The sequence below is a fragment of the Panthera pardus genome, unplaced genomic scaffold (genome assembly GCF_024362965.1).
Source record: "Panthera pardus isolate Hobbes unplaced genomic scaffold, ASM2436296v1 HiC_scaffold_7, whole genome shotgun sequence".
Lineage (NCBI taxonomy): Eukaryota > Metazoa > Chordata > Mammalia > Carnivora > Felidae > Panthera > Panthera pardus.
This window is the reverse complement of record NW_026527002.1, coordinates 50,579,966-50,607,085: the sequence shown is the minus strand read 5'-3', so window position 1 is coordinate 50,607,085 and position 27,120 is coordinate 50,579,966. Positions and strand designations below refer to the sequence as shown.

At 40.3% G+C, this 27,120-nt stretch overlaps 1 protein-coding gene across 2 annotated transcripts in view; it reads right to left on the bottom strand.

Moving 5' to 3' along the window:
* Positions 1-784: 784 nt before the first annotated feature.
* ZFPM2 (zinc finger protein, FOG family member 2) overlaps positions 785-27,120 on the bottom strand; it is a 468,869-nt gene continuing 442,533 nt past the window's right edge. For both annotated transcript variants that reach the window (XM_019467882.2, XM_053896114.1), the window contains 3 exons: positions 9,780-9,986; positions 7,242-7,466; positions 785-4,319 (listed from right to left, as the gene is read on the bottom strand). In XM_019467882.2, the coding sequence (XP_019323427.1) occupies positions 1,828-4,319; positions 7,242-7,466; positions 9,780-9,986 (2,924 nt within the window). In that variant the 3' untranslated portion in view covers positions 785-1,827. The remainder of the gene's footprint in view (positions 4,320-7,241; positions 7,467-9,779; positions 9,987-27,120) is intronic.

Sequence of the window (27,120 nt, the reverse complement as noted above, 5' to 3'; positions counted from 1 at the left end):
TGGCACCTTAAGTTCATTATGTTACCAAATCCGATATGGACAAATAATAGTGCATCACAGCCTGCCTGCGAATAGTGCATCTTAACTACAGGTGAGGTAACTGATCTGGATGTTTCTAAAACTGCAGTAGACTGCGGTTTGTCTTGATTGGCAATAGGTGCCCATCTTGCCTGCTGAGTCACACCTCAACACCTCTGGATACCCCATGAGGTCCTTCATGATCTGACTCACGTCACCTGTTCTCCCCTCCCCGTCAGTATGCAAACCCTTGGAAAGTACAAGTGAGATGTGTGAAATCTAGGGTCTTGTGCAAATTGCATGAAATTTGTATGTCTTTACTCATCAGAATCGCTTGACTATACCACTTCATGGCTCCTTGACAGGCAAAACCTCTCTCTCTCTCTCTCTCTGGTAAACTTCATTTAAAAGTTGGGTGCTTTTCATCAATGTTTGTTACAGTTCTTGTGCATAGGCTTTGCAAGTCTTTTATGAAATTGTTTTCTTTCTGTGCTACAGTGGTGGGGGGAGAGATGTTATATGTGTTATAGTAATTAGGAACATATAATGGACAATCTATTCCTTTACTGATTTGTCACCATATATATATATATATACACGTATATATATATACGTGTATATATATATATATATATATATATATATATATATATATATAAAATATTCAGCATTCAGCTATTCAGTGCTATTTTTGAACCTGTTCTCACCACAAAGAATAGATATATAGACTTTCCTTTGTATTTTAAAGAAAAAAAGTCTGCCAAACTTCTCCAACAATCTGGAATTTTATTCCATCCATATACATGCATAGTAACAATATTTGTTGAGAAATCATTTCTATCAGAAGTAGAACATTATCTTTGTGATCACCAGGTGCAGTATTGCTACTCTTATATTTAAATAGATCTTATATATGAATTAAATTCATACTTGCAGCATTGAGTTTAGGGTTTCGATTTAGACTGTGCCTTTCAAAAGATAAAACTGATTAACACTACCTCATTACTTACAATACTGCTTCCAGTAATTTTGTTCATTCTTTATAAAGTATTGCATTTAACAGCAAAGGTTTAAAAATTGAGACAGAGCTGCATCAGCGAAAGAAAATACAAGTACTATACAAGAAAAAAATGGCCATCTTCATTTAACATACATGTTTAAGATTAAGAAAATGGACAGAAACATACAGCTACATACAAATGCAAAGCCTAGTGACTAAGAGACTGTATCTGCTAAAATATAAAGTGCAAACAGAGCCTGATTATCCAAGAATTGAAATCTTAAGGCGAACTTATAGCATGTGTATTTAGAACATCGTTGCAAGTTATATTTTAGCATATACATATATCTGCAACAGCATATAAGAAGAAATCAAGATCCACAAGTGCTTTTGAAGCTATTTCTAAAATGCTTTTCGGTATTGTTCGTGACTATTTTCTTTAAAAGCTACTATACTGTGCAAACCATATGTGCTACACAATAACTATACAATAACATTACAAATGACTTTAATATAAAGTTTTTAAATAAAAAATAACATAACCACAGCTATGAATACTGCTGGTAAAATAAATTAATTTTTTTTTTGAAAATGGCACCAATAATACACTTTACTAATGGACTGTAATGAAATTACACCTTAAGTCTTCAACTCAGCCTTAATGAATTATCTCCTGATTGCCCAGATGTAATTCAAACAGCTTTTGTGTTTTGTTTTTTGTTTTGTTTTGTTTTTGTTTTCTGGACTGGGTAGAACCACATACTAAACACTGGTACCAAAGGTGACTGGTGTTTATTTATGAAGTTATTTCATTTGACATGTTCCGCCGCATGTGACGAGCAATAAAACTTCTTGTGAGTTATAAAGTTTGAGAGGTTGTTGAACTGAATATCACACAGGCGGCAATATTTCCCGCTGGTGGGAGCCTGGGCGGAGCCATTCACACCTTTTGCTATACTAGACAACTGTTCCTCCGCGGAAGGAATCCCTGGGGAGACATTCTCATTTGTGGCTAACGGGTTCTCAGAGATCCAAGAGGGAGATTTGTGGCCGTCTTCATGCTGAGGATTCTGGGAAATGTTCTCTTGCTGTGGGTTGGCGGCAGGTCTCTCGTCTTGCTTCAGTCCACCATTGACTATTACCATGCCTCTGTTTTTGGGTAACAGCGGCAGGGGATCTTTCTTCGGCGGGGCGCACCCGTTGGAGGAGGCCTGGCCTTTAGGGGATTCATTTTCGGCATTTGTGCTCGGCTCCACGTCAGTGTTGTGGATGACAAGAGAACCAGAAATATAATCACTTGGCTTTATTCCATAATATGGAGAAAGCTGGTCAGCCCCTTTTGCCTTCTTTATTGCCCCGGGGTAAAGGCATTGGGGAAGAAACAAATGTTTGTTTTCTTCCTTTGTAGCAATGAGCTGAGCCGCTTCACTAAAGACTTTCAGGCCTTGCAGGGTTGCTAAGTGGGATGAAAACAAGTTTCCATTAGGGGAAGGCTGCTTCAGATTTCCGTTTTTCTCACATTTTATTATGCTTCTTTCATAGCTGACATCGGGGCTGTTTCTTTCGCTCTCTGGATTCGGAAATACTTTGCTGTCGAGTTGGCCCAGGTCGTTACGCTGATGTGCTGTGACTGGGCAGAAATTCTGCTTGTGGGCCAGGTAGTTCTCCACTTTATTGAAGCTGATCTTGCACACAGTGCACTCGTGGTAGTCCAGCAGCCTTTTGGGAGACGTGGTCGTCCGCTCAGACTGGGATAAACACTTTTTGCTGAGATCTATGGGCACGTCCATCTCGAGGCAGGAAACGCTGGAATGGGTAGTGTCACATTTGGAGACTGGAACACACTTGTTGATCGTCAGAGAAGTTTCCAAGTGCTTTGAGACAATTCCTGGAAAGATATCACATCTCGGGTGGTAGCACTCTCCTAGCCCTTCTGTGGGTTCTTGAGTGGAGGTACAGGGATTGCTGAGGTTGGCTACGTCAAGAAATCGCTGTTGGACCAGGGGAGGCCTCTGCTCCTGCTCAGGTAGGCACATCTCATACATCTTCCTTCGCTTGCGTGTGCGCATGGTTCTCTGCATGGCAGGCACTTTGTTGGAAGCGGACCTCTTCAGTGGAGGGTCGTGGCGTGTGGCACAGTAATACTGTTTGTGGACCATGTATGTTTCATGCCGGCTGAAGGTAATGTTGCAAGCTTCGCAGGTAGTCTTATTTGGGTCACTTTCCCCATCCACTAAGGGGACACTGGGATTTTTCACATCAACAGGTTTTCCATTAATTTTATCATCACTGCTGTTAGAGGTGGAGAGCTTCTTAGCTTGAGCGGCAAAGTCCTTGTCATGGCCCTTCCCATTTGGCCCAATTAAATCTAAAACAGTGGAAGAATTGAGGCAGGATGTTTGAAGAAGTGGGTTCTCAGGATCAGCAGAATGAGCAGCTGGGTTGAGAAGGTTTATGGAGGTTTGACCAGTGTTGGGGCTCACGGCCTCAGGCATCTTTTCTGAAACGCCAGGGAACTCTGGGGACTTGGCCATCTGCTGCCATCGGCTGCTGCAGTAATGTTTTTTGTGCACTAGATAATTATCCAAATTATTGAATGTTATGTTACACTCAAAACAAGTGGCCCCCTTGGGCATCAAAGGGCTGTAAATCACGGGAGGGTAGCTACTGCTTCCGTGCCTCAGTCGCCGATGTACCAGTTCAGACATCTTGGCTAAGATCTCTGAAGCTTGAGGGACCATTGTGATATCTTGGGGGAAAGCAAACTGAGACAGAAAAGGGCCCACAGGGAAAGAAGGCCCAACGTTAGGCTGAACCGGAGATGAGGCGAGTCTTGGACTGGAGGGCTCAGACTTGATTTTTGTGTAAGAAAAGCTTTGTTTATTTGCCGTAGGCTGTACCTCTGGTCTCTGGTTAGTGAGAAAGAGCTGAGTCTTTTTCTCACACTTGTCCAGCTCTGTGTCAGAGCTCGCGTCTTTAGTCTGCATCGCCTTTTGGCTCTGCGGGAGTTCGCTTCTGGTCAACAAGTCTGTGGCTGGCTGTAAGCTGTCTTCGGTTCCACTTGGAGAGTGCTCCATATCACCTTCTCTGGGAAGTTTGCCTCCAGGGACATGGAGCTCCTGGTGCTGCAATAACTCCCTCTGAGTCTGGAAGCCGAAGTGGCAGTGATTGCATCGGAAGGCAGCTTGAGTGAGATGGGAGAACAGGTGTTGGTGAAAGCCGATCACGGAATCAGCGGTGTAGCTACAGACGGTGCATTTTAGACTAGCACCAGGGGGGAGGAATTCTTCCATTTTCACTCCTGGAGAGACATACAAAATAACAACACTGAGAACCATGTGCATTGGTTTTCTAATGATATGAACCTTTACATTGCAGGAACGAATTGAAATCTTTCAGAATCTCATTTGCGATACTGTTATTATTATTGTTTTTTTTCTCGCGACGTCTTTTGTCAGGTTGGTCATCAGAGTAATAACACCTCATGGTTTCCAGAGCACAGCCAAGTATATTATCATATCCTGTGGGACAGCTTTCATTGTCTCCATTGTACAGGTCAGGGAACAAATTCAAGGAAGTCAAGGGAATTGATTATGGTACTAAAGCTATTCAATGATGGAGCCATGCCCAAACCTGAGATTTTGTAATTTCTAATCCAATAACCTTCTCATTACAACACTAGGCTCTGCACTAGGAAGAAGCAGGTAGACATCAGAGTTGATATCGATAAACTAGGTGAAAATCAAATAACTCCCAGTGCACCAGGTTAGGTATTTATTCAGAAGAATCCAAGTAGGAACCATTTTGCAAAGTAATCAATAGCCTCCTAATTTATCTTTGGTACAACTCTAGATTTTTAGGCATGGATTTTGCTGAACATGGTTTATCTCTATCCAGGGCTGATATTCAGCTGGTAGACACCAGTACCTTAATAAAGTCATTTAGGACTGACATCCGTGTTGACCAATCACCACCTGTTTCTAGTCAGTTATCAAATATTTTGAATATCACCAACGATTGGTGAGTAAGCCTTACTGTGATATTGTGATTTATAAGGTCATGTGTGTTTGGTCATTCATACATATTAGGTCTTTGACCAGGCTTCCTGGCTCACAGCTCCTTAAATCCTTGGAATTTTCCTGTGATGAGAGGAATAAAGGTATTTTTGTTATGTTAATGTAGTGACTTTTGGAAAACCCTAGGTTAACTAAGGGTGAGGCTGGTTGCCAGGGGAACCAACCTTGCAATCGGTGGGTTTGAACTTTTAGTTCCTCCTCTCCAGAGGGGAAGGAGGGGAGGGGAGGGGGCTGGAGATTGAGTTCAAGTGCCAGCAGTCAACGATTTCATCAGTCATGCCTAGGTAATGAAGCCTCCATAAAAACCCGAAAGGACTGGTTTCAGAGTGCTTCCCAGTTGGTTTGAGGAGAATGACAGGCTGGGAGATGGTACGGAAGCTCCTCACCTTTTCTGCAAACCTTGCTCTAGGCATCTCTTACATCTTACTGTTCCTAAGTCTTTACCTCTTATAATAAACTAGTAATCGTGTGAGTAAATGGATTCCCTGAGTTCTGTGAGCCAATCTAGCAAATTAATTGAACCCAAAGAGGGATCTTAGCAACCTCTGATTTATAGCCAGTTGGTCGAAGGACAGGTAGCAACCTGGGCTTTCAACTGGCATCTGAAGTTGGGGCAGGGGGCTGACCCCCCCTAATCTGTAGAATCTGACTCTGCTCCAGGTGATAGTGTCAGATTTGAGTTAAATCATAGGACATGCCTTTGGTATCTGGAGAATTGTTTGGTGGTTATGAGGAAAACGCACCCCCCCCTCCCCCCATGTATTGAATTCAGATCTGGACACTTTTCCTCACTAAGGTCAACTCTAGTTCCCATTTGTTGGCATACAGCCAAGTCAGGCATGGCTCGTGCCCTCTGCACTTTAGACTAAAATGAGAATTGCCTTTTCTATTTATTGGCTGAAAATATGGTAGAAGAAACCCAGTCGTATAGCAATAAAAGAGGACTTCTTACTCCTGTCTCCTTTTCTCCTTAACTGACCCAATACTCATTTTTCTATTTAGCTGAAAGATCCCTCTATCTCTATTTTTGTTTTGTGAATGACTGACTATTCACCATCTGAGACAACTGACCTGTTTCTGCTTCCTCTGCTTTATCACCTACATAAAGGTAGCTCATTTGTAGGAAGGGGAAGAGAATGACTAGAAAGGAAATTGCCTATTTTTATAGGTTCAAAGACAAAAGCTTGCACTGTACGACAGCATTGGAGCTAGGTTTTTTTTTTTTTTTTTTTAAACTCAGCACCTATTTCAGTTTAATTATTCAACTCAAGCAAAAACGGTCAAGTCACCCAGAAGTACCTTATAAGTTTTATATTACAAAAGCTCAAGAACTCTGAAGGCTAAACCTTGGTTTGTCCTATTCAAAAATACTCCTAGAACTATCTAAAGTTAATATAATCCTGTACATTAGATTAACTTAATTAAAAAAAAAATACAGAATTAGAATACTCTGTGATGATGCCACCAATAATTGGGCATATAACTCCAAAAGAAAATGGGAATAGTTGCAACCTTTCTGTTAAGAGGGAGCTAAAACAAAACAAAAGAAAACAAAACAAACCTATTTGTTTTTTAGCTTAATTTTTCTTCAGGATTTTAAAAACATAGTGCCGAAAGTGGTTTTATGTCATAAAAATCGACGCAACTGTTACGCAACCTCTAGAAGTCAAGAGCATTTTATGGATTCGTGTTTAAAAGTTAATTTCTCTCAAGTGTGACTGTCATTGGATCAAAATAACAGTGTTACTTCAATTCAGCAAATACTTATTTGTATGTACCTGCTATGTATTTCCTACCATGTGGGAAACAGTATGGTCAGTTTCCAAAGATCACTTGACACTTAAATCAATGAATATTAATGACAATACACAAAGGGTATTGAGACTATTTCGCAAATGATGCTGTTAACAAAATCTGGCCTGCAATCTGAGTACACTAATTGTTAGGAAAGAATTCAATCCTTTGAGCAGAATACACCGATGATAAGTGACATAAAAGAACAATCAGCTGGTCTGTCAAGTTTGATTTTGATTTCACAGGCACAGTTAGGTGTAGAATTCTATATGTTTGCATATATGAATGCACGTATATATGCAGAGAAGGATAAAGTCTTCTGGAGCGAAAGAAGAAACAAGGGAAGCACGTACCGCTGTGTGAATTCAGGTGCATTTCTAGGGCTCGGGCATTTGAAAAGCTCTTGGTGCACTGTGGGAAGGGGCACAGGCTGGAAACCTGAGGAGCACTGTCTTCATTTTCTTCTGATACTGGGGCGGCTTCTCTTTGCCTCCCACTGCAATAGTACATCAAATGGGCTTGCAGATTCCGCTCACTCCGATACCAGATGCCACAAGACTTGCAAGGAAATATATCCTCTGCAGGTGAAAACACAGGGACACATTAGCTGCTGCCCATTTGGAACCAACCACGGGTAAAGCGGCATTTAGTTCCATTTTTCCCAGAGACCGCTCTCAGGTTCTGAATTAGGCAATGAGACAGCGATGAGTGCAGTCCTGGGTGCTGTTCCACAGTGCAGGACTAAGCTTTTAAAGAAATGTTACGCCCAGTGCAATTTACCTTCCCACAGACTCTTCGGAAAGTGGTACCATGGGAGACTCCCACGTTAAAAGCACAGGAGATTCATTTTAAATTGCTCATAATGTATTTATGGTTTAGAAAAATATGCATGTATAAAGAGCAATGTGAATGGGCTTATCTGACTAAAAGGCAAGGATCTAATAGCTGAACTAAAGTTAGCCTGATGCCAACTACTGACAGCATTTGTTCATTTAATAAATTAATTATAGAAAGCCGACTATATGCTGGGCTCTATGCTGAGTTGGGTGTAAAGCAAAACGAAACACCAAAAAGCCGTCATTAAGGATCTTACACTCTTCTGGGATGGTCGGATAATTATATTAGGCTGTAATGACCATTCTGCCGGAGGCATCTGAGGAGTGCTTTGGGTGAGGGACACTAGGTGGGTGAGGAAGGACAAGGTCAGAGAAGGATTCAGAGGGAAGATAATTAAAAAATAACCTTCAACCATTGGAGCCTCACAATAGTATAAGGTGCTCCTGGTGTCCTTGGTAACCAAACTCCTTTTGCCACAAATTCAGTTTGGGTCTATGTTATTTCAGGTTCCTCACTACCAGAATCCACGTAAAGATCCAGTAAGAGAAAATAACTACATTTACATAATGGAGATCCAAAAATATTACCTGGGGTTGGGTGTACTGGATTCACTGTGTGGACGTAGGGTAATTCCAGATACACCTGAGAATTTCTTTCAAGGATACCGGGACAGTAAGAATGTAATTATTGTTGAATATGTATTTATTTTATATTTATTAAAAAAAATTTTTTTAATGTTTATTTATTTTTGAGAGAGAGCGTGAGAGTCATAGCATGAGCAGAGGAGGGGCAGAGAGAGAGGGAGACACAGAATCTGAAGCAGGCTCCAGCCCCCAGAGCCTGACGCGGGGCTCGAACCCATGAACCGTGAGATCATGACCTGAGCTGAAGTCGGAAGCTTAACTGACTAAGCCACCCAGGTGCCCCTATTTATTTATTTTTTAAATATCAAGACATCATTACAATATCTGCATTTCTGCATCATTCAGAGTCTTAGGGATTTTCAGGTTTTCCAAACCTACTAGCTTTGGAATCTATTCTCTTAAGATGTGACTGCTATTAGGATTTTCTCACAGAGCTACAAGAAAGCAGAGCTGAGTCTAGAACTCGAACCCTGGACTATTGGACCACTGATTTTCTGTTATATAAAGTGTCACTTTGTATTCAAGGAATACAAACTCAGTTCACTAGTCTTTTTGACAAAATAATCACAAAGGCATATTTGTGAGAGCATATTTTTGAATTCTCCACATAAATTATTCTCAGTTTATATGTATTTTTCTTTATTTTTTATGTCTCTTTTTTTGTTGTTGTATTAGCTGATGTCTTGATTTACTGAGGCTATATTTCCTCTTACTATATCTAATCAAACTTTGGTTTCTCATTTTTTCCTTTTCTTTAGTAAATTTTTGTAATGTGTATTTATTTTTGAGAGACAGAGAGAGGGAAAGAGAAAGAGAGAGAGAGTCAGAGTGTGAGCTGGGGAGGGGCAGAGACAGAGGGAGACACAGAATCTGAAACAGGCTCCAGGCTCTGAGCTGTCACCACAGAGCACAACGTGGGGCTTGAATCCACGAACTGTGAGATCATGACCTGAGCTGACATTGGACCCTTAACCAACTGAGCCACCCAGACGCCCCATTATTTTTTTCTTTTCCTAAGAAGTTTTTTCTCTATGGCTCCTAAAGCATAACCATATTATTCTATGAAAGAAGCATCCATGAAAGCTCTTCAATTTCTCATAACTAAGTAGCCTTAAATGTTGTTCAGCTAGTTTAGAAAGTCAGTTTTTGTGTGACATTTGAGAATCCAACCTGAAATGAATGAATAGGAGTATTCTTTTCATACTCTCATGAGAGGCGACCACACACACACACACACACACACACACACACACACGCACACGCAAAGTTAGAGAAGAGATAAAATGAAATCACAACACTGGAGAAAAAAGTCTGTCCCCGGTTGCCTGTCAGTAGACATTTTTTTTTGTCCCATAAATACCCATCACCACTACAAAGCTATTGTACTGGGCTATTGCACTCAGCACTTACTATTGACAATAGCTGTAGGCAAAATAGAAGCCATGGCAGCTTGCTGAGGAAGCAGCTGAATTGAGTCCAGCAGGCGTGCAGGGTACATCCCTTCTGCAAGAGTCATCTGACTGGCAGCTTGTAGCCTTGAGTCAAAATCCACCACAAAGGCAATTAGCTCTTCACCCTCAGAGATGGCCTTCGTGGTTGTGCACCAAAGCTGACCCCCTATTAAGAAGAGAAAAGAAAGAGAAAGATAGAATTGACGTAGAATGCTCGAGCCCGCCGCACACTAGATTGATGTCAACAGCATCTCTCATGTTTTTCACATCCCTTTCTATGGGGGGTGGAGTGTCCGATGGAGACAATAGCTGTACTCCTCTGCCCTCCTATGTGGAAAACTGTATTCCTTGCATTTCATGAACTGTTCAGTGACTGACAGTAGGACAGGACTAAGAGCCAAGAACAGACATAATCTGTAGAGAGTTTTGTGAACCGTTTGCCTTCTGGGGCTTGCCTTAATCATTAACCGTGCTATTACATGGTCTCACGCTTATGAGGAGGCATGGTGGGGATCCAACCACAGAAATTTATTTCAGGTGAGCCTTTGAAGTCCCTCTTTTTGTACCTTATGGAAGTCAGAAGTTATTTCTTTCTCTCTCCCTCCCTCCCTCTCTCTTCCCAAAATACCTAAATGCCTAAAACTGTAAAAAAAAAAAAGAGTAAACAAAAGCTCCTAAAATCTAGAAAGTTAAAATGACATTCCAGCTAGTTTTACTCTCCGTATGTCTGCTGCCATTTTTTTTTTTTTTTGGCTTAGTGATCTTTACTTATATAATATTCCTTATAATGCGGCTTCTTTATCTCCGTTTACCCTGATTGAACTTCCTGAAAAGGAGATATGCCAAAGATCCTTTTCAAAAGGCTTATTTAAATAAAGATTTGTTTAAATGAAAAGAACCCTTTCTTCAAATACTAAGATATACTCTGGCTCCACACTTCAAATGATCACGTGTGGTGCATTAAAAAGAAAATTAACTATGCAAGTACATCTTCTAATGTATTGCAATGCGATAGTGTATGCTCATTTATTTAACATGTTTAGACAGGCAAAGCACTTATATTTTGTTATCTACACTCTCAGGCCTAGATACGTATCCTCTACAGTTATGCCTGAAATAATGTGGCATACTTGATATGTTATAAAGCTTTTTTTCTCATTGTGTATATATTGCAAAGCTATATATTGTACTCATTAAGCAAGCAAAAATTGTACCCATTCTGATAAGTAATATTGCTCTGTTTATCTTTCAGCATAACTGTGTCTTCAACGGCACTTCATTTTTTCCATCCTTAAATAGATCATAGTTTTTAAACAACTTGTGGTAAAAATCTGCTGGAAAAGATAACAACAGCATACGATATGGCCGAGTTACACAGAAGAAATCGGGACACTTCCAGAGAAACCTTGGACAGTTAATTACACGGGCTGATTACGTTTTAAAGGTTGAGTAAGCAGCACCGTCCACGACAGTAGATGTTTGTGGAAAAATAAAGCCCAGATTACACACCTTGAATTTGTGTGAAAGTCGCAAAAGGAAACACAAATAGACTCAAGGTGAAAAATATACCCAAAGGGCAGAAAACAACTGAACTTTTTTTCCACTGACTCTAACGGATCTGAAAGCACCCAAGTTTACCCAAGTTGCAAAACAGAGTCACTTTGGCACTGACTTATTTATTTACCAATAACAGAAGCTAAACCACCTCATTGTGGCAACAGTGGAGCACTGAAAAGGGCTAAGTGGTGGTGTTTCTGCCGGTGCCCATTCTTCCCCCTTGGAAGCTTTCGGCATTCAGCTGCTAAGCCTTCTCTGATGTGCGTACAGATCCAAACTACTTACAGCTATAGACAAGGTAATCATTTGCACCTTATCTTTCCTCTGGGGTGTAGTTTATTAAGTGAGTCTTTGTAGTAGAGAGGTGGGGTGGGCAGAGCAAGTCATGGCAATTCGGGTTTATTTCAAAGCCTGCTCTTTTGGAGTCGCTGGATTTCAGCGATGAACTGAATCACTGAAGTTCAGTGGTGAATTTACGTGATGGGTGATATTTTACCCCTTTTGACAAATTTGCACTTTTGGTAAATCCAGCCATGGGTATCTTTCAAAAAGGAAAGGTTTGGACTCAGGTTTCCAGGAGAAATTGAGATGTTTAGAGAAAGTACCACTCATAACTAATCTCTATCTCAGCAGTGAGCCATGCAGCAGGACGGCTCAGAATACTTGTGCTCAAACTTTGAACCAGAAAGATCCTATAAGTAAATAAAATAAGATTCAGGACTATTAAGTGCAATCAAAAGTAAGCAAAAATGATTTTCTACATTATTAGACAGCCCGGCAATTATAATATTTATGTTTTCTGACATACTGAATGTTTCATATTTCATTTTCTTTATCATTAAAATTTTTTTAGAAATGTTTATTTTTGAGAGAGAGGGAGAGAAAGAGAGAGAGACAGACAGACAGAGCATGAGTGGGGGAGGGGCAGAGAGACAGGGAGACACAGAGTCCGAAGCCGGCTCCAGGCTCTGAGCTGTCAGCATAGAGCCCAATGCGGGGCTGGAACCCACAAACCACGAGATCATGACCTGAGCCGAAGTCGGACACTCAACCAGCTGAGCCACCCAGGTGACCCTGTCGTCTTTATCATTTTACCTCATTTTATGGTTTAGTCGGGGCATACCCTTGAGAAAGGCCGAATCAGACTGAAAATGCACTGTGTAGCCTTGATGAGAAAGTCTCCATTGTGTTAGGATTTCATCTTTCCCATCATTCATTCATCAGCTATTCATTGAACTCTCTGCTGTGTGCCAGGCTGGGCACCCTGGCACTAAGAATGTACACACATAGGCAGATGAACGAGAATACCACGTGGCGGGTGCCATCCCCTAATGCTAAAGAAAACGTGAGAGTGAATGATGGACACTTCTTGGTGGAGTCAGGCAACTCATCCAGGGGGACTTTTACTGACTCATAAAGAATAAAGGTAAAATAGCAGAAGTATGTGTAGGGGACCCGGCAGGGAAATCATTACTGGCAGAGGAAGGAACATACGTGCAGGTGCAGGATGATGGAAGAGCCTGACTGGTCCTGGTAATGGTCAGAGGCCACCTTGCTGGAGCTTGGGGTCTGAGGGAGAGAGGTTGGTTACAGGCAAGGGTGTGACTGCGCCAGCCTGTTTGGGATCATAGAGCACAATATCCAATTGTCGGGAATTTTGCGTGCTAGTGGCTGTCACCCTGGTGAGTTGAGATCCGCCACAGTGAAGTTGTAGCATTTGCCACTGGAAATAGCAGACGTTATCATCAGGGCTTCCTCCCCTCAAAAAGTTTAGAGCTTGGAAAGTAAGATCAAGGCGGCTGTGTCTGGCTCATCATGGTGGGAAGATGTGGCATACCCTTGGTTGAGTGAATAAATGAACAAATTCTCGGCAGGGGCTTTTCTCCCCCAGAATAAAGATCTCAGGGTAATGAGGACAGTCAACGGGGCTAGGAGCAGGACATGTTGCCACGAGGGCCATTTGGAGACTGTTGTGCTAGTTCAATTGTGAGACATGTAAATTGTGAGGGAGAGAAGGGCCAGGTTCAAGACAGAGAACTGGGCTGATCTCCTCAGATGAGTAAAAGAAAGGAGGCTATTGAAAATAACTGGAAGGTTCTGGTCTGGGAAACCAGAGGCGGGGGTGCCATTAATGAGACAGTAAAACTGGCGTATTAACAGTGGTATTATACAGACAACAAGAGGACAATTGTACTAATTAGGAGCACTTTCTTTGGGCCCAATAGGCTACGTGGTTTATGTATTTCATCTATTTTAATCCCATCAATTATTCTGTGAGGGGGGTGATATTTTCCTTGTTTTAGAGTTGAGAAAATTGAAGCTTGGAGAGGTTAACTAACTTGCCCAAAGCTATATGCATAGCCAGTGCGGAATCATGGTTTAGACTTCCGTCTGTCCGACTCCAAACACGCATGTGTGTGCTTGTCGTATGTATGTGCATGCACAGAAATAATGAATTCTGCTTTGAAAATGTAAAGTCTGAAGTCCCTGAGGGGGACTTCAGCATGAATGTATTGAGGAGGCAGTTGGAATTTGGACAAGACATAAGGCTGGAGGAAAAAAAAAATTTTTTTTTGGAAGTCATCAGCACGTTCTAAATGACTGTGGATACTCTTTGCCTTGATGTGGTAATACAGGAAGACTACAGAGTTTAAAAAAAGGAGCAGATTGAAATTTGGGAAGTCTCAACAATTAAGATGTGGGTGGAGGGCAGGGACCATTTACAAATATAGAGAACATCTATTTGGAAAAGTTATAGGGGGACCAAGAGAATGGCACCACAAAAATCAAGGGTTGGCTCTTTGAAGCTTTTTGGCTGAGTTTTTTAGATGGTGAATTTAGAGTATTCAACTTGAAGGAGTCATTTATAGGGAGAGAGAAATGCTGAGTATTGTAACATGGTTTCAACTACAGATTCTAATAAAACATTCTAAGGGGCACCTGGATGGCTCAGTCAGTTCAGATAATGATCTCACGGTTCGTGGGTTCAAGCCCCGTGTTGGGCTCTGTGCTGACAGCTCAGAGTCTATAGCCTGTTTTGGATTCTGTGACTCCCTCTCTCTCTGTCCCTCCCCTGCTCATGCTCTGTCTCTGTCTCTGTCTCTCTCAAAAATAAGTGAACATTAAAAAAGTTAAAAAAAACCATTCTAAGTGTGATTGCTAGCGGGGGATGTAATCCCATCTGCAGGAGGACGGACAATGGAACCAGACTGCCAGCATACAAATTTTGGCTTGTGATTTGAACTTGCCACCTAAGCACTGTGGAGATCAGTTTCCCCATCCTTGGAAATGGGAATACTGATAATAATACTGAATTCATAGTGCTATTATGAGGATAAAATAAGTTAATATATGTGAAAGCTTAAGAATATTACCTGATAGATGGGAATTAAAAGCAAAAGTGAATTACTGGGACCTTATGAAGATAAAAAGCTTCTGCACAGCAAAGGAAACAACCAACAAAACTAAAAGGCAACCAACGGAATGGGAAAAGATATTTGCAAATGACATATCGGACAAAGGGCTAGTATCCAAAATCTATAAAGAGCTCATCAAACTCCACACCCGAAAAACAAATAACCCAGTGAAGAAATGGGCAGAAAACATGAATAGACACTTCTCTAAAGAAGACATCCGGATGGCCAACAGGCACATGAAAAGATGTTCAACGTCGCTCCTTATCAGGGAAATACAAATCAAAACCACACTCAGATATCACCTCACGCCAGTCAGAGTGGCCAAAATGAAGAAATCAGGAGACTATAGATGCTGGAGAGGATGTGGAGAAACGGGAACCCTCTTGCACTCTTGGTGGGAATGCAAATTGGTGCAGCCGCTCTGGAAAGCAGTGTGGAGGTTCCTCAAAAAATTAAAAATAGACCTACCCTATGACCCAGCAGTAGCACTGCTAGGAATTTATCCAAGGGATACAGGAGTACTGATGCATGGGGGCACTTGTACCCCAATGTTTATAGCAGCACTCTCAACAATAGCCAAATTATGGAAAGAGCCTAAATGTCCATCAACTGATGAATGGATAAAGAAATTGTGGTTTATATACACAATGGAATACTACGTGGCAATGAGAAAAAATGAAATATGGCCCTTTGTAGCAACGTGGATGGAACTGGAGAGTGTGATGCTAAGTGAAATAAGCCATACAGAGAAAGACAGATACCATATGGTTTCACTCTTATGTGGATCCTGAGAAACTTAACAGAAACCCATGGGGGAGGGGAAGGAAAAAAAAAAAAAAAAAGAGGTTAGAGTGGGAGAGAGCCAAAGCATAAGAGACTGTTAAAAACTGAGAACAAACTGAGGGTTGATAGGGGGTGGGAGGGAGGGCAGGGTGGGTGATGGGTATTGAGGAGGGCACCTGTTGGGATGAGCACTGGGTGTTGTGTGGAAACCAATTTGACAGTAAATTTCATACATTAAAAAAAAAAAAATTTCCCTAATAAAATTTTTTGAAAACAAAGCAAAAGAAAAAAGGACTGTGGGGCACCTGGCTGGCTCAGTTGGTGGAGCATGGGACTCTTGACCTCGAAGTTGTAGGTTTGAGTCCCACGTTGGGTGTAGAGATTATTTTTAAAATAAAATAATAAAATGTTAAAAAAAAAAAAAGAATATTACCTGATAGAGAAGTACTATATAATTGTTAACGAGTATCACTTTGGTTTGATTTGGTTGAGACTGTTATTCTAATTTCTCACTGTCCTGCTACATCCAAGAAATGAAATCTCACCAGAAAAAAAAAAAAAGAAAAGTCTATGGATTCAATGGGCAAATGTATCTATGCTTTGCTGGAGCGCGCTAACCCATTTTGGAAAAAAACTAAGGCTGCATCATCCATTCGTGGACCACAGACTGTATCTTGACCAGTTAGAAACAGAAATAGTTTCTAGCACTGACAATGGGCTGAGGAGGCAGGAGAACCAGTTTCCTACCCACTGGTTTTTGGAGCTTGGGTAGATATTGCCAACTCTAATTTAGCATTGAATAGAAGGCAGTAGCATTTATTCGTTGATTAAGGAGAAAGCTGAGTGCATGCAAATGCTACATCAGGTTGATATTTAGCTATTTTGGTGTCTTCACCCTACCGACCTCGTTATCAATGGAAACAAACCAGAGAATGTTACGTTTGGCTTTAAAATGAGAACACCACTATCAAGAAACAAAAACCAAACCCAGAAAATAACAAGTACTGGCAAGGTTGTGGAGAAATTGGAACCCTTGTCCACATCTGGTGAGAATGTAAAATGGTATAGCCGCTGTGGACAACAGTATGGCAGTTCATTAAAAATTAAAAATAGAGGGGCGCCTGGGTGGCTCAGTCGGTTGAGCGTCCGACTTTGGCTCAGGTCATGATCTCACGGTCCGTGAGTTCGAGCCCCGCGTCAGGCTCTGTGCTGACAGCTCAGAGCCTGGAGCCTGTTTCGGATTCTGTGTCTCCCTCTCTCTGACCCTCCCCCGTTCATGCTCTGTCTCTCTCTGTCTCAAAAATAAATAAACGTTAAAAAAAATTTTTTTTTAAAATTTAAAAATAGAATTACTTTACGATCCAGCAACTCCATTTCTGGATATATACTCAAAAGAATTGAAAACAGGGTCTCCAAGAGATATTTGCACACCCATGTTCATAGCAGCATGATGAAAAAATAGCTAAAGCATGGAAGTAACCCAAGCGTCCACTGACAGATGAATGGATAAGCAAACTGTGGTATATATATATATACAATGGAATATTCGGCTTTATTTTTTTATTTTTTATTTTTTATTTTTTTTTTTTGAATATTCGGCTTTAAAAAGGAAGGAAATTAAAAAAAATAAAAAGGAAGGACATTCTGACATAAGCTAACACATGGAAGAAATTTGAGGGCATTATACTAAGTGAAATAAATGAGTCACAAAAAGACAAAAATCTTGCACGATTCCATGTACAATAAGGTACTTAAGGTATTGAGAATTACGGAGACAGAAAGTGGGCTAGTGGTTGTCAGGAGCTGGAGGAGGAGAAAATGGAGAGTTATTGTTCGATGGATACACAGCTTCAGTTTTGCAAAATGAAAAGGGTTCTGGAGATGGGCCATGTTGATGGTAGCGGGACAATGCGAACGTATTTAATGCCATGGAATTGTACACTTAAAAATGGTTATGATAGATTTAATGTCGTATGTACTGTATCACAATCAAAACCATTGGGAAAAAATGAGAGCACCGTTGTTTTCGGTAAAAGCCACCACAGTGAACCTCCGATATTTGCAGAAGTTTGTTTTAGCCACAGCTAAAGATAGAATCTAATTTTTATAAAGTGCTTTCCACATAGGATGGCTTTTGAACTTATTTTTAGAGACAGAGCACGGGAGGAGAGGGTCAGAGGAAGAGAGAGAGAATCTTAAGCAGGCTCCAAGCTCAGCTGGCTCAGCCCAACACGGGGCTCAATCTCATGACCCTGGGATCGTGACCTGAGCCAAGATCAAGAGTCAGATGCTTAACCAACTAAGCCACCCAGGCACCCCTCATATGAGATGGCTTAAAACAACAAAATAAGGTCTTCTCCCTTCTCAGTTTTCCTAGGAAAGCTACTTTAACAAAGAAAGCATCTTGAAAGCTCAGTCCCTAGAGGAATGAGGTTGCTAAGATGGGAGTTGGTCATATTTGGCCACATTAACTGTTTTCATTTGGATGAATTCTGGATCTTGTGTGGGTTTGAAAACTGTGAGTGATGTAGCTCCTGATGATTTTGTTGATTTGGATTTCTGCTTGTGTTTTGAGTACCAGTGGAGTGTTCCTGTCAACTCTCTATGGATATGGAATTCAAGGAATCTAAACAGATGTTTTTTGTGGTTTTCATAGGCAGTAGTATGTTTAATGCCCCCAGATTTAAACCCAGCTATTTTTTAAAATGTTATTTATTTTTGAGACAGACCGAGAGTGAGAGAGAGAGACAGAGCAAGCACAAGTCAGGGAGAGGCACAGGGAGAGAAGGAGACACAGAATCTGAAGCAGGCTCCAGGCTCTGAGCTGTCAGCACAGAGCCCAGCATGGGGCTCAAAGCCACGAACTGTGAGATCATGACCTGAGCCGAAGTCAGAGGCTTAGCCAAACGAGTCACCCAGGCATCCCCAAACCCAGCAAATTTTTAATACGCAAACCCAAACTAGCAGTATATTGATCTGAAAACAAACAGAATTATGTAAGAGGGTGGGGTGCATATGTGGTAATATCATATATGCTTAGGTGATAAAGCTTTTACAACTTCCTTTGCACAGCCCTCAAGAGCACATGATCTCGGTGTAAGGGATTACATGTTAATAATGAAGCATAGGTGGCGCCCAATGTCACTGAAAATGTATTTGTCCTCAGGGCACAGATGGACTAGAAACAGCACTTGACTGGTCAGTGGGTAGGAAGCTTCAGTTCCAATCCTGACTTGACTGTCAGTTACTGAGTGTTGGAGAACTGCTTTACCCATCTCATATAAAATGACAGCCTTAGGCCAGATATCCTGTAGATTATTATCATCAGGTTGTAAGCAACTTTTTAAGCTTCTATGACCAATGTGCCAACGATAGTAATAATCACACATTTATTCAGCGGTTTCTCGTGCTACGTACCGGCACTGTGCTAAGCACTTCGCATGCATCGTCTTAATTTCTCCCAAGAAAGCAGTAAGGTGGCTTTTATTTATTCCCATTTTACTGAGATATCACAAGTCTGGAGGTGTAGGTAAGGTGTAGAGGGGAACTGGAGGAAGGGAGCGAGGTGTGGGAGATGGGATTTAGACAAGGCGGCTGGGCTCTAGATGTTGCACAGAAAAACCAGGTGTCCCAGTCAAGTCAAAGTGACCTCCGATGTTCACTAACTACACTGTGCCTTACAATCAGTTTTTGAGTAATTAGCACAGTGATCTCTCTGAATCAGAAATAAGATGGTTCGCTTTATGAAACAGGGTCAAGAAGATTACACTGTGCTGAGATCTAGCTGTTAAGTGCATAGCTACAATGTGGAGCATAATGTCCATATTTGTCATGTGGAAATAACTCCAGGTTACCTTCTAATAAGATTGACACAGAATTAGAATAGCTAACACTTAGAAAGCACTTACTATGTGCCAAGTGCTACAATAAACATTTCACACATATTAAACTCATTTGGTGATATTAAACATGAATGTAGCCTTTGCACGATTCCATATGTCAATTACAAGTTGAGCTAGGCTCCAAAAGGGCATCAAAATTGTGCATAAGCATAGAGCACTACTTGGCAATCTTGACTGCACAGTCAATTCACCTGGGAGCTCTTAATCAATACTGATTTCCAAGTCCTACTCTAAATCAATCAAGCCAAAATATCTGGGAGTGATGGTTAGGCTCCATTATTTTTTAGAGGCTCCTCAGAGGGGCTTAGAGCGTCTCTGGCATTAAGAATCTCTGGCTTGGGGTGCCTGGGTGGCTCAGCCAGTTGAGTGTCCGACTTCGGCTCAGGTCATGATCTCATGGGTTCGAGCCCCGTGTTGGGCTCTGTGCTGACAGCTCAGAGCTTGGAGTCTGCTTCAGATTCTGTGTCTCCTTCTCTCTCTGTTCCTCCCGAGCTTGCGCTCTGTCTCTCTCTCTCTCTCTCTCTCTCTCTCAAAAGTAAACAAACATAAAAAAAGTAAAAAATAAAAAAAAACTTAAAAAAAATCTCTGGCCTAAGGGTGAACTATCTCCATCTGTATAGGGTAGAAAAAGCGAGACTCTATGAACACAAGTCTCTTGATAATCAAATCAATAGACAGGTCCAAACAATTCAGTAGGGAGATTTCGAAACTCAGAAAATGGCAACTGAACCCCGCTCTGAATTTCCCCCTTTCCCCTAATATTTGAAGAATGTGGGTGTGATGAGTGAAAAGGGGAGGAAAGATGGACAAAGCAAGGATGTAACGACTTCGCATCACCTTTCAACTGAATAAGCCAGTTAGGAACTTAGCAAATTTGTGAATTAACACTTGGTTTTACAACATTTACTTCTTTATTATTTTGAAGGTTTGTCACTTATTATTAGAAACGATCAATCATATGTATCCCCCCAAACTGTGAAAGATCACATGGTACAAACCAGAGCAATACAAAAATCACATTCCTGCTGCATGGGCGTGAAGTCTTTATCAAATGACATCAGGCACTGAAGCAGCTATCTGATACCTCTCTCCCTTCCACCAAATGGAAAGGTTATTTTAGGATCCTCTCTTTGTCTGCCTCTTATGCTGCAAACATAGTCACTCTTCCCAGTCTCCCCACACACCACTCCCTTTACAAAAAAGGACAGATACATTCAAGGTTCCATAGAAAGTAATAACCACTAAGACCTTGACATTCTTGAAAAACCATGTACTTACTGTTCTAAGTAATGTTTATGATCAAAGTTCTTGTGCAAACAGATACGGTTCCTAACAGGAAGCTTATAAATTTTTTTTTCATAATTGCTGTCAAAACTGCAGTGAAGTGTACTACAAGTTCCGATAATAAAGAATAAAGTCACAGTTCAAACTCGATTATATTTTGTAAATCCACACTCCCCTTACTAGAAGCAGTGCCCTTAAATATCTCTCCATCCTGCCAAATTTTTCACTTGCACTTTTTATTATTTATGAAATCAGTGTCTGCACAATGTCATGCAGACCTCTGCTGATAAACTCTAATTAAGATTAAGACAAGCCTTTTGGAAAGGAGCCCATCATTAGCAAACATGATAAACACAAAAATACTCCCTACTTGTCAACCAGGAGCAATTCAGTAACCTAACAGTATTATCTGTTGCTAGGTTACAGAGCTGACAAAGCTTCAATTATATTGTTCGACCATACCTATAGAGTTCTGTATAAGCAAAATGTATCCAGTATAAAAGCATTTAACTTCGTCCGTGCTATCTGCAATTCACGGCTTCTTACAATAGTAAAAATCAGGTTAATAATTACATAGCACGCTGAAAAATCTTTTCCATGTGTTATGTCTATACATGTTCCTTTCTAATTTATCTGTGTGATTGATAGACGCTTGCTTTGTAAAAATAAGGAAATGCAAGCAATGTGAAGCTGTAAACCTTGAGCGTGACTACATCTGGGCTCATCAAGATACGGACCTAAGCTTAGCATAAAAATATACAGCAAATTGAACCAATTAAATCACATTTAGATTTTGTATTTCTCTGCCTCAATATGTAGACGGATAAGGAGCCTTAAGCAAATAGATAGGGATACCAGTTTGAAACTTTATTTAAAGCTAAGCACACGCGCGCACACACACACACACACACACACACACACACACACACAACTCACCTAACAACACAAAAGGAAACCAGTAGCTTACAGTAATTTATTCTAAGGACTTTTCTAAGTATATATTAAAAGTTGAAGTTAGTGACTTCTACTCCATAGCATTAAGTCACTAAGTCTTACTTCGCTTTATTAGAGACTGAAAACTCTAGGGGAAAAAAATCAATGAAGCAGCCTCCAAAACAGACATTTGACAGAAGTGAAACAAAGCAAAAAAGCCACGTGTAAAAAGAGAATGTCTATGTGAACCAGACCTTTGAGATTTTACCATGGTTGGCTTTTTTAGAATTTTCATGGACATTTGGAGAAAAAGTAATCTCACATAAAGGAACCAACATTTTGAGAGAGCTCTGGCACACAAATGTCATATCATACACTAAATTGCTACAGCATTTAAGATGTACAGAGACATTTCTGGATTAATCTAAAAGTCTATCCCCTTCACACATGTGATATAAGATGTATATAGGAAGACGGTCAATTGATGATCAGAGTTTAGTTAATAAAGATTACATATTGGTCTACAGAGTAAAGCATGATACCTCTTAGGCACACTCAAGTAAATTAAATCCATTCTCTGAGGGAATAAATGGACTGTTTAACACACATACAGAGGGACATTTTGCTTTTCGAGGTGGAGGAAACAGGGATACTTACTTGTTTGGTCATTAACTTCTTTTATTTGTACCAAATAATTTGAAAACCCAACACGATGTCTGCTTGCGAAATGAAATTTTTTCCTAACTGGAAGTAATTGGTCAGAATAATTCCCTAAAAGCTAAATAATTGCCCCATTTCAACACCGCGCGTGTTAATGCCTAGATCTCAAGCTTTAGACATCACCATAGTACGTATATCTATACGTAGCCACATTGTTTAATACCAATTTTATAATAAATTCAAATCCAATACTGTTGAAATTCTTGACAGTGGAGTAGTGCAAGGAATAGAACTTATAAATTATGTGTGCCCCTTCTTTGAAAACCGCTGTGGAGGTTTCTTTGTGCATTGGCAAATACAGTAGGAATATGAGGTATTGTGTGGATCCTCCTGCACAGCACCTGATAAAAGAATAAAGAGCTGTGACATATTCTTAAAACAATAGAGGAATTAAAGGGAAACAATGGGCCAGCTGCTTCATTAATACAATCAAAAGGGAGCCCAGCACAGAGGAGTCCAGATAATTAAGCATTACTCTTTTAGACCTCCTTTCTATAATAAAATTGCTTAAAAATGTATTAACTACTTCATAGTTGTTAGATAGATCTTTGCACTTGTTTATTTAGAGTTGATTAATGCCTTTTTTTTCCGTATGCAGCAACATGCCAACTCATAGTTTACAATAGTTTTTGAATAAAATAGAGTGAGAATAATTGATAAAGATCTGCACCATACACAGCAATAAATCAAAAGCATTTTGCAAAAGGTCTTTCCTGTTTTTAAATAATCTTTAACATTTTTCATTTGTACTTATAGGCAATGCAGGGCATTTGGGGGCATTCAACTTTCCCATGCGGGCACTCCTGACATCTTTGTATAGAACATGCTAGCAGTTCCTGGGAAAGGGGGGCGGGGGGAAGATCAGATTTGACCGGCAAGTCTGGAGTGGTCCTGAGTATGTGGGCCAACGGAGAAGATACGTCTTTTTTTTTTTTTCGTTTAAATCATTCTTTGCCTTTTCCAATCAAGAGGGACGGGCACACAGCAGAACTATTTGCCAAATGCACTATTTATCCTTCATTAACTTGATTTACAAAAACGAAAAACAACTTTTTATGCTCTTTATGTTAAAACACAACTTACAATTTAAGATATCAAGGCTTTCATTCTTCAGCTCTTCTGTAGGCAGCCTTTCCTCTGATGTCAACAGAACATTTAATTGCTTAAGAACTGGAAAATTGGGAACTGAGTGCTGTGTGCTGAATATTGAAGTAAGGATAAAAACTATAGTCCCGTCTTTAAGGAAGCCTGTGTGAACCCAACATTAAAATTACAAACTTTACTGAACCATGTGGTCAGTTTAAATAAGGTTGATTCTATTCGGATGATTTTAGGATCTTAATTGAGAAAGTGAGATCAAATTAGAACAGGAGTCAGGGAGATAAATGAATAGAGGTACTTAACCATATTTCTGAGATTAAGAGAAGAAAGATTCTGCTTTTACACATGTTACATATGATTTCAAATTTATCAGCTGGAGTCATATTTCCAAAGATCTTCCTGCAATAGGTCAATATTTTAGAGGATATGTAATAACCTAATTCCAGCTATGAAACGTGGCTTCTGAATTCAGGAGTTAGTTTCCTATCAGATTAATAAGTTTTCCTTGAATACCAGGAAAAAAGAATACATAAACTTTTAAGAGTCAGTAGGTACAAATGAAAATGACTATTGTAGGAGCTACTATATGATGATTATTTACATATTCTTTGTTTTGACTAAGCCCACAAAATTTACTTTGTTAGTGAAACATAAAGGTAAATAAACATGAACTGTTTATAGACTTATGGTCACATGGATCCTTTCAAGGATACACCTTTGAACATCTCCGGTTTATAAACTATGTCTTTACGGCAATGCAAACTACTGGTAAATGTTGGTAATGCTATAATGTAAAATTGCTAAATTTCAGCACCCTCCTTCAGCAAGTATTTTGGAAATGAGCTCAACATCGTCTGTGAATTATCTGTCATTTCAAACATCATATATAGCTTTATTTTTTAGCACAAATTCAACAGATAATACCGGTCTGAGCAGAACTCAGAAACAAAGAAACACAAACACTCCCATTAATTTAAAGGAGTTATCTGTGTGATAAATAGGAAATGCGATCATCCCACTTTATAGATTTTGATTTTGTAGGGAAGAAAAGCTAACATGGTTAAACCAGTGTGTTTCCTAAACTCTTCTTCTATCACATAGGACATTCCTCAGCCCAAACTTGTAATCAATCCCCACTAGGGCTTTTAGCTCCTGGCATGCATTCTGTCCACAGTACTTACTTTTTTCCTGTAGGAAAATGTCTCCTACTGAGATAATTTCCTCTCCCTTTTAAGAAGCATATGAAGCCCCTTTCAACAAAGTGAATAGTGTCCTTGTGGTCAGTTCCAGACTTCTGCTGAAGTGTGGGTGCAGAAAGGTTTGCCCTATAATTAAGAAGGCATCGAGAGCTGCCTGGAAAACTTTCTGAACCAATGTGCCTGAGGTCACATCAGTCACACCGTGTTGGTTTTAGGCAAACTGATATGCTATTTCTACGGGCTTTCAACAGGAAGAAGTCTGTTCATGGAGTCTTTTCAGCATTCCTGGATTTGTGTTCTCGTCTAAGAGGTGCTGTGTCATGGCCTTCTGGGAGCTCGCAGTGGTGTCCTGAGGTAGCCCATCTGACTGTCTGGCTCCCTGGCCATCATGATTTTAAATGACTAGCCAAGAGGTGACATTACACCCCAAAGGCGATCTGTCAAAATTCCGCTTGCAGCTGATAAACTGATTATAAAGCTGCTTAAGACTCTGCTTGTAAACAAAAGCATTTATCAACTAATAATTTGCAATAAACTGATGTAACTCCCAGCTGAGCCCCTAACTGTAATTGTCTTTACCATCTGCCTATTAAAACACCATTCTTCATCAGCAATCAGGAGCAGAAGGGAGGAAATCTCCACCAAAATACACAACTTGCAAGCTTATGAATAATCCGAGTGCATTCCGCACTTTCATTATGACTCGTGTGTGGTGTATGCTTAATTTTCATTCTTGACTAGCCTGGGAATGCTCAGAAATTAGGTGGAGGGGAAAAGAAGAGCGGGGGGTGGGGGTGGGAATGAAACATTGTGCCCACTGTTCTGCAGAGGAATAAATTATCCAAGTTCATCAGAGTAGGCTGTTTTTAATTTCTTTCTCTCCTCCTTCCACTGCTCTGAAATATCCATTGCAGCATCCTGATGAAAGCCCCCCAGCACCAGGCTGGAAATGAACCTCTCTATTCCTTTTTCAACTTGTCCATTTCCATTACATTTCTTTGTTTTGCTTTATTTATTTATTTTTTAATTCCAAGAGGCTCATTAAACTTCTCCAGGGAGTCAGTTTAAAAGTGTACATTCCTACGAAGGGGTGTTGAAGGGCTGGCAGGCCCCTGCGGGGCCGGGTAGATGCGTGAGATCAAAGTGCCAAGTAGCTGGCAGGCCTCTGCACTTGTAGGACTCAGTCTGCCAGGGCGGACGGATGGCTTCCGTGTTCTGGTCCCCGCTAACACCCAGCGATACTCTGTTCCAAATCTTCTCCCTGAAGGCGGGTTTCAACAGCAGTAAGTGGGAAAGGACAGAAACTCCTTGTTCTTAGAAGCAATCCGGCCTCTTAGGTGCCGACCAGATGTAATCATGGAAACAAGAAACTAGGAAAAGAGGTTAAATTTCTTCAGCATTGTGTTTTTCTGGAAACCCCTCTCTGAATGTCCAACATCATTCCATGCTTTTTCAAAGTTTATTAATTTTTAAAGATATTTACTCTAATTTTCACTGCACAAAATAGGTTATTGATTAAAACAAAAAAAAAAAAAACCCAAAAAGAACAAAAAACAAAACCCATGGGGGCACCTGGGTGGCTCAGTCGGTTCAGCTCAGGTCATGATCTCACAGTTCATGGGTTTGAGCCCCCCGTCAGGCTCTGTGCTGACACCTCAGAGCCTGGAGCCTGCTTGGGATTCTGTGTCTCCCTCTGGCTCTGCCTCTCCCCCACTCATGTTCTGTCTCTCTCTCTCTGTCTCTCTCTCAAAAATAAATAAACATTAAAAAAACCCCAAAACCACCCATAGTATTTAATACACAAACTGCCTTACATTTTAAATGTATATAATACTTTTTTTGTATCTCTTGGCTGCCAGAGGATATTCCTTTTTTCAAGTTATTCCTTTATTCAGAGAACATGATATCCCTAAGAGCTCATAATTCTACTGAAGGACAACATAGGCTCTGTATTATGATAAACAATTGACCACCTCCTGTGATTAAATTCAAATTCTGGAGATAGCAATTCATGTCAGGTTTTCTTATTATAATATAATTTAAATTAATGTTTATAATTTTAATTTGTTTTTCTAAGAGTTTCCCATAGGTAATTATTGTTCTTTATAATCTACTGTTTAATACAACAGAACTAATAATTGCCTTTCATAGAAATGACAGAAATGGACACTCAAGCATCTGTTTCATGTTGTGCCTGGTCTAGAGAGGGTTAATAGGGAACAATGGGTCTAATTTCCTGCCTGGATATAAATGACCTAAAATTCAGGCAAAACTGCATTACTATGGTCCTTGAATTTGAGACACATCAAATATCAGGACACAGATCTGACATAGATTTAAAACAACACAAAAATCCTCAAAGACACTGTGTGAAACAGAATTCTTTCTAGAAGTACTATATACCT